Here is a 7,474-nt window from a genome sequence, read left to right as displayed (position 1 = left end):
CCTTTTTTTTCTTAATAAATAATTTTAAAAAAAATACTTGTATTATTTCTATCAAATTTCTGTGTTTGATGATTGAATATGAAAGATTTAACAAAATTAGATACATATTCAATGAAATAAGATATGAAAACCCTAACTGAAATAGTTTTAAATTAAAAACATATTGCAGTTAAGGCATTCACATAATCGCTTAAGGAATATATACAGCATTCACAAATTTACGAGTACCTAAAACATTATTTGAGCCTTACTATATTAAAATGCAGGGAGAATAGTTTCACATTACCTGAAGTACATCAGGAATCAGGAACAGTTAACGTGACAAAAGAATTATTTCTAGCTTTGATCATCAGTAAACAAAATACAAATTGTACAATATGTACCCCAAAAATGCAAAAATATATGATTACGGTAAACACAAATCTAACCTGCACTGGTGCTTATTACAATTCAATAAAAACGAATTTGACTTGTGACCTAGAAAAGTACTCGATGGAATATTTAGTCCCAACAAAGAATGACAAAAAATGCAGAACTTCATCAGATTCTAAGCTGAACACCAAAAGTTGCAAATTCAGCTGAGCCAGTATTGTCAAAGATCAGTTTCTATCTAGCCATTAAAGTACCGCCTGGACCTCCTGGCAACTGTAATAACCGAGTGAAACTGACTGCCTAGGGAGAGTGCTGGAATGAAAACAAATGCATGTGTTCGCTTAATATACATATTTTACACTCACTTCCACCACCACCTTGAATATAGGTGGGAAGAAAGATCAGAAGGTGAATTGGAGATCAAAACAACCAGGCATTCATTCAACTGTCTAATCAAATAACTGCGTCCTTCATCAACTATCGCTGCATTAATACATTCCCTTGAAAACAGGATTTGTACGGCAAATGCTTGCTCCATGCTCCTCATATTCTGCCTTTGTATGACAAGCCTGCACATTGGACCAGAAATTGTAAAACTTGGGCTAATTTTGCTTTGAAATTTATCGGAAGGATTAAAGAAACAAAAAAAATTATGAATACTCACTAGGAAAATGACATTATCACAAGAAAACACTTGGCAATCCACAGGGATGGCAAAAAAAAAAACTCCCAGTCGTATTTTTACACTGCTCAAGTTTTATGTTTCTGAACTTAACAAACAGACCATGCATTTTGTTAACATGTATTCAATCATAAATTCAGCAATCATATGGTAGAGCGTACAAAATCCTGGTTATTAATGCCAGAGAAAGAGGCATTGACAACTAACTACAGAACTCACTTAAAACCAGCCGGCATGGGCTCGGGGTTGTGGAGCGAGGAGGGATGTTAGGATCAAATTGCAAGGAATGGGACTTGCGTCCCATATTGAAAATATGGGATTTTAGTGTAGGATCCAACTCGAACTGCTAGCTTATGGAATGTAAACAGTGAATCTCTTAAACCCCCTCCCACGCAAAAAAAAATAAATAAAAAATAAACTGTCAGAAACGTACCGTAAAAAATTCAGGAGTTGACGCAAGCACTGATCCTCCAAACCAAACTGCAAATCTCTGAATTGGATGGCTGACTACATTTACCTCCACTGGCTGCGACTGTAGGCTCCAAATGCAAAAAAAAGTAATGCCAAGGTCAAAGAAATAAATATATAGCAGTCCGGCCTTACTATATACACCAATAGACAATTTTGTACAGGAAAGTGTGGGCGGACAGGCCAGGGGAAGGGGGTTGAGTAGACCTTGTCAGCACAAGTTATGTAACCAAACCAATGAACAACCAAAACACAACTATTTTCAATGGAAAATAATTACATGAGAAAGATTAATTTAAATACTTCGTTATTTAATACAACCTATGGTGCACTGGTTGTTGATTGGTTTAGTCCATACAACTAGAGCAAGCATGGTTTATATTAAGGAATTTCTCATCCTTGTATCAGAGAGGAAGATAAAGATCAATTTAAAGAGGTTTAAGGTACGTATAACTCTTACTCTTATCTCCCCATTTAAGCGTGCTTCAGATAAAATGACACGAGTATCCACAATTTTTTTTAGATCACGTTGCAACCTCTTGTGAAAATCTTTGAACATGGTTGAACCTCCAGACAACACAATATTCTGAAATAAAAATGAAAAGGAAGAAAAGAGTTAAAATATTCAATCATTTCAGAACATAGCTAGGTGGTGGTGGATTAATATAACATTTGAAACTACTGTATTCCATCTGGCCAACAACAAAAAATGCCCTAAGCTAATCATTGAGCCCAAGAAAATCTCTAATTTTATGATAAAAGTGGTTCACTAAAAATTTAAAATATACATGTCGACAAGGTACTTTACCTTATAGAGTGATCTCCTCGTGTCAATTGGTGCAGACTGAATGCACTTGTCTATTACAACTGGCAAAGGGGTGGTAAAGTCACTACCATATATCTCAGGATTAAAGAAAATCTGCAGATATCATAGGGAAAACAAACAAATGTGTTAATTTGACTGACCCTGTTCGTATAATGACCCAAACTAAACCCATGGATTAGCCCAACAATTAGATCAAGGCACTACGCATTTTTGTTTATTCTTCAGTGGTTTAAGGAAACAACTCCAGCGGAACAATAGATATAAATTTCTGAATGATATCAAGAATCTTAGACATGGATACTACTTTATCAGTTCATCCCAGGTTCAAACCCAAGCACCCGAAGCATTCTAAACTGCCTGCAATTAAGCCTCCGTTGCCCCTAGCCACACTAGTTCTGGAACCTCTTTAATAACACAACGGATATGGAAAAAAGTCTGACCTTCTGAAGAGAAGTGGAAAAATGTCTTTGATAGCCCCCCTCTATTACGTTGGATATTATTGATAGGAAGTGAGGAACTTATAAAGTATATATTTAATTATTCATTAGTTCATGAGATAGGTTTAGGTATTCACAAGGTAAAAATCATACTAAAAATAGGTATAAATATATCTTATACAAGACCCCTAATTAGGAAAGTGTATGTGAGAAGACATAAGAATAGAGATAAGGATAGGGATACAAATCCAGCAGTAACTAACTCACAGAGCAGTTAGAGTATAATTATAACGAACTTTTCAGTAATTAGTAGAATAAATAGTAGGTTAGTAAGAGAGGGGAGGGTGGTTGTAGGGTACACTTGAATTTCTGGGCACTTTTGAATTTCCCTGAATTGTACATCATTAACTCATACGTCATACTGATTTAGAGAATGGATCCGATAATAAAATTTTGAATTATTTCTATAATCTTGTAGGAATCCCAAAAAAATATCCCAGTTACCAGTTGATTCAATTAATATCCAATCCACAGGCCCCTAATAATTAAGTATCCATCATAGAGAAAATATAAAGGGAAGCCATAGAACAAACCTCGGGGCCAAGAAATCGTTCATAGCCAATATCACAGGAATATGGTGCCCCTGTCTTCGGTTTAATGCCTCTCCAATGCTTTATATACTTGGCTGGTTCTTTGTCGTGCTTATTAAATTCCTGGGAGAAATTGAGCTGTTGTTATGTAGGAAAACTAATAAGTTCAAAGACAACAATAGCTACATCCCTTGATTCACCAGAAAGAAAAGCAATTTAAAGTAGTGAGATTTAATTGACACTCAATACACTAATGGCAGAGGCATAGCACAAACTCTTTAAAAGAACTAAGCATTGGACTAAAGACAACCTTCACTATGTCAGAGCAGGTGTAGCAATACATTTCCTTCACTTTTCGTGCCACTTCAAAAGAGTCTTCGGGTGGAACATTCTCTCCTCTTTCCTGCATGGTGCAACGTCAACACAACACAGTTCATGAACCAGGCTTAGCAGAAATGCAGATTGACAATTGGATATGGATTATTAGTTATCACAATCTCGGTCAGTTCAACAAAAGTTTATACCTGAATACACAAATAAGTTCCATACTCAATCACGAGATAAGTAAATTTCACTGTTACTTATTCAATACTAAAATTGTCGAAATAATACTATACTATCATGATTCATAAGTGCATCACACCCTTTCCATCCATAATTTACCGTTTATACATGATTGGTTTCACTAGCTATGCAAATGGTAATTTGTCAGATCCTTCAACCTTAACTAGAGGGTTACAGAAATTCACAGATATTCAAAAATGGAAACAATACCAGCACAATAAACTTTTAATTATATACCAGAAGGATTTCCTACCCGCATGAGCTTCTGCACAAAAAGAGTAACATCCTTTCCAGAAATAGGAATTGATTTGATGCTGCTACCAATAACATAGCCATCTGCAACAGGTACAACATGAGCAGCGCCGTCTCCAACATCCACTACAACTCCTGTCATCTCACACTAAGAAGAATTCCAGATCAGCTTAAAAGGAAAATATTCTTAAAATAAGAGAGATGTAATAAGAAAGAAAAATTATTGATAGCTGATATGGCACTGTAATTAAGTTGAAAATATAATTATGCATAACCAACTTACATTTTATTTCAATATAATGAGGGGAGTTGATAAATTGTCATTGTAGTAGTAATAATACAAAACAACCAAAACAGTTCATATTTCTCATGATTTCAACTGAAAGCATCCAAATGTGTCAAATTGCAGGGGGCTGATGAATCATCCTGTGCAATCTGTGTTTACTTAATTACGAAACTTGTTGCTGCTGATATCATATTAAATATGTAAAGCATTCAGATTAATCATCCAATTCTATATTCAACATAACTTTCCTTTTTTTCCATGTACTAATAATTACCAACCTTAGATGTGGTATAACCAGCTGCAAGGGCAAGCACAGAATTCACACCAATGTAAAGTCCAGGTACGTTAAAAGTCTCAAACATGATTTCCCCAGTATACTCACGACTCTCAGGCGAAGTCAATGGACTCTCGGTCAAGAGAAAATAGTGATCCTCCGGATCACACCTCAAATAATTGAATATGCACTGCTGCCAGTAGCGCTCCATGGCATCCCAATTCTCAACCTGACCATGCTGAATTGGGTAGCTGAGGTTATAAGTGCTGCTAGATCGAGACTTGGAAAGTGCCTCATCCCCAATAAAGAAATCAAGATCCGCCATTACACCGGCATTGTGCTGGGCTAACCAATTGCCTTTAGAAAGGTTCCTCGATTGATTCAAAAACGACTCATTAACTGCAACCACTGTCGGAAGAATAAAACATGGCTCGACATTACCAGCAAACCCCATCTTAGTATACCTGAAAAAAAACACCATTTCCAAATTCAGGGTAAACACAATTCGGGAATGCCAATATTGCAGACAATTCAAGTCACAAGAAAAAAAAAAAACCGCAGTGGGGCATAACAACAAACACGTGGTGCCCACATATTGAAAGTGAGAAAAACACAGGATGACGATTGGAAGAAAAATGGGTGATTTAAATGGAGGAAAAGGGTACCCGGAGCCATTATCGATGACTACAGCTGGACGCGAAGGAGAGAGATCCATGAGAAAGAGAGAAACGGTGGTGGTGATGGTGAGCGTTGAAAGGGGATCTGCGAGGGAGATCCGAGAGTGAGAGTGAGTGTGAGGCAGAGGATCATGGTCGTGAAGAGCGCAATAAGGAAGAGGGAAAAGGAGAAGAAGAAGAAGAAGATGAAGAAGAAGAAGTTGGAAGTAAAGGTAAATATGATGGTAACAGAGACTTTGATCCCAAGTGAAAGGAGGAAATAGAGAAATGGGAATGGTTGGTGATTGCTGCACCCATTTCAACTCAAAGCCGCAGGTCCCATTAACTTCATTTCGTCATTCACAAACATGTTTTAAACAAACAACAACCCACCTAACCCTTTTCTCTCTCTCACTTTCTTGCTTTCTCTTTCCTTTTCTTTTATATTATTATTCTCATTATATTTTAATTCAATAATTAGCAACAATAATTTTGGGTTGAGTACTAGGTGTGGCAAAGAATGTTTCTCCCTACACCACGTCAAAGTTCTTCCTGCACCCATCAATATTCAAAATTACAATTTTATCCCTTTTTTAAATAACTTTCGAATTAGTTTTTCTGAAAATCTTTACAACATTCCTATTCAAAATTTATAATGTATTTTGAAAAATGTTTTTCAGAAATTTCAGAAAGCATTTTTAAGAAAGATTTCTAGAATAAGATTTCTAGAACGCATATAATACTTTCAAAATGTGTTTTCCATAATAAATTTTCTAAAATGTATTCCAAATTGGTCATTATCAATCTTGTATGCCATACTTATAAACATTTTGTTCAATGTTTTTTAAATCATAAAACACACATCAATAGTACTCCAACTAATAAAATGGCTATTGATTTATTGAATGAAATAATTCTTAAGAAAATATTAACTTAGATGTAAAAAATGAAATAGTTTATGTAAAGAGAAGTGATTTGAAGCACCTGTTGAGCGGTCCCACCCAAAAGGAATATTAAAGTGCTTTGGTTTCCTTCTTACACGCCAACATTTTGCTTTCTTTCTATTCTCACACCAACCTCCATCAACAAAAATACAAAAAAAAAAAAAATTGTCGGTGGTTTTAATTTAAAAACATAAGCTACAAGAAAACATCTTAACCTTAATATATTTATTCTTATATTAGAAAGTTTAATATTTGCTTTTTGCAAATCAAAATGTTCACTGTTCTTATCTTTTATATATTACAAAATAAGATTAACATATGGTAGTAAGAAAGGGTTAAAAGGTAAAAAAATATGAGAACATAAATGACGATGGATGTTAGAGTTGGAAACTTAATTACAAGGATTATAGTTGAATTTTTTTATTTTTTAATTAATAGTTATCATGAAAATCCTTAATATAAATAAGATCAATATATAATAAGATAAACTTCATCTTATTACAAACCTGATTTTATAAAAATAAGTTAAATTTAAATTTACTTTTTAACTTTTTAACTTTTTTTCTTCTACATCTTTTTTACTTTGTCCTTGTTTTCTCTCTCTTTTATATGGAAACACTCATATTCTCAAAGAAATTCAAATTCAAAGGAAATATGGTTTGCCATAAATTTTTCATCTCTTAAGCATATTGTAATATTTTGGTGTCTTCTTAAAAAATAAAGTTTTCAAATCATTGTTCATTTATAACTTTTTCTCCTTGATTGAGTTTTTAACTTCATCCACATACACCAACATTCAAGTAAGTCACTATCACACTTCGTAATTTTATTTATTGAAAAATAGTAAGCTAGTTTTAGAAAGAAAAAAGTTAAGTAGAGTTAATGAAACAATTTTTTTTTAAATCCTATTATAAGATAAAGATGTCTTTTGATTATTTTATATGTCTTTTTTTGAAGGGGATAGTCAACATATAAGTATGTAGAAAGAAGGTAGAAAGAAGGTTTAATAAGAAGATTTTTTTTTTATATATTCTAACTTAATTTTTCAATACCAATGAAAAAGTATTATACTATATAAAACAATTTTTTTCTTACAATTTTTTTTCCTTAACTTCTTGATTTC

At 33.9% G+C, this 7,474-nt stretch overlaps 1 protein-coding gene across 1 annotated transcript; it reads right to left on the bottom strand.

The window, feature by feature from the left end:
• Window positions 1–319: 319 nt before the first annotated feature.
• LOC137812290 (actin-related protein 3) lies at window positions 320–5,841 on the bottom strand. The gene is made up of 9 exons (XM_068614218.1): window positions 5,417–5,841; window positions 4,756–5,215; window positions 4,193–4,339; window positions 3,686–3,778; window positions 3,379–3,498; window positions 2,331–2,441; window positions 1,983–2,108; window positions 1,488–1,586; window positions 320–941 (listed from the first exon to the last, which is right to left on the bottom strand). Exons 1-9 carry the CDS (start codon window positions 5,464–5,466, stop codon window positions 861–863), a joined length of 1,287 nt encoding a protein of 428 aa, XP_068470319.1. The 5' UTR covers window positions 5,467–5,841; the 3' UTR covers window positions 320–860.
• Between the last annotated feature and the right edge of the window lie 1,633 nt (window positions 5,842–7,474).

This window comes from Phaseolus vulgaris, chromosome 2 (genome assembly GCF_000499845.2).
Source record: "Phaseolus vulgaris cultivar G19833 chromosome 2, P. vulgaris v2.0, whole genome shotgun sequence".
Classification (NCBI taxonomy): Eukaryota; Viridiplantae; Streptophyta; class Magnoliopsida; order Fabales; family Fabaceae; genus Phaseolus; species Phaseolus vulgaris.
Note: the sequence above shows the minus strand (reverse complement) of the source record. Positions and strands in the feature narration are given on the sequence as shown.

Excerpts from the sequence above, each read along its gene's own strand:
- LOC137812290 (XM_068614218.1), bottom strand. The coding sequence starts at position 5,466 with ATGGATCTCTCTCCTTCGCGTCCAGCTGTAGTCATCGATAATGGCTCC. Across the intron at positions 2,442-3,378 it reads AACGATTTCTTGGCCCCGAG|ATTTTCTTTAATCCTGAGAT; the intron begins GTTTGTTCTATG and ends TGATATCTGCAG. Across the intron at positions 1,587-1,982 it reads GCTTAAATGGGGAGATAAGA|TCGCAGCCAGTGGAGGTAAA; the intron begins GTAAGAGTTATA and ends TGGAGCCTACAG.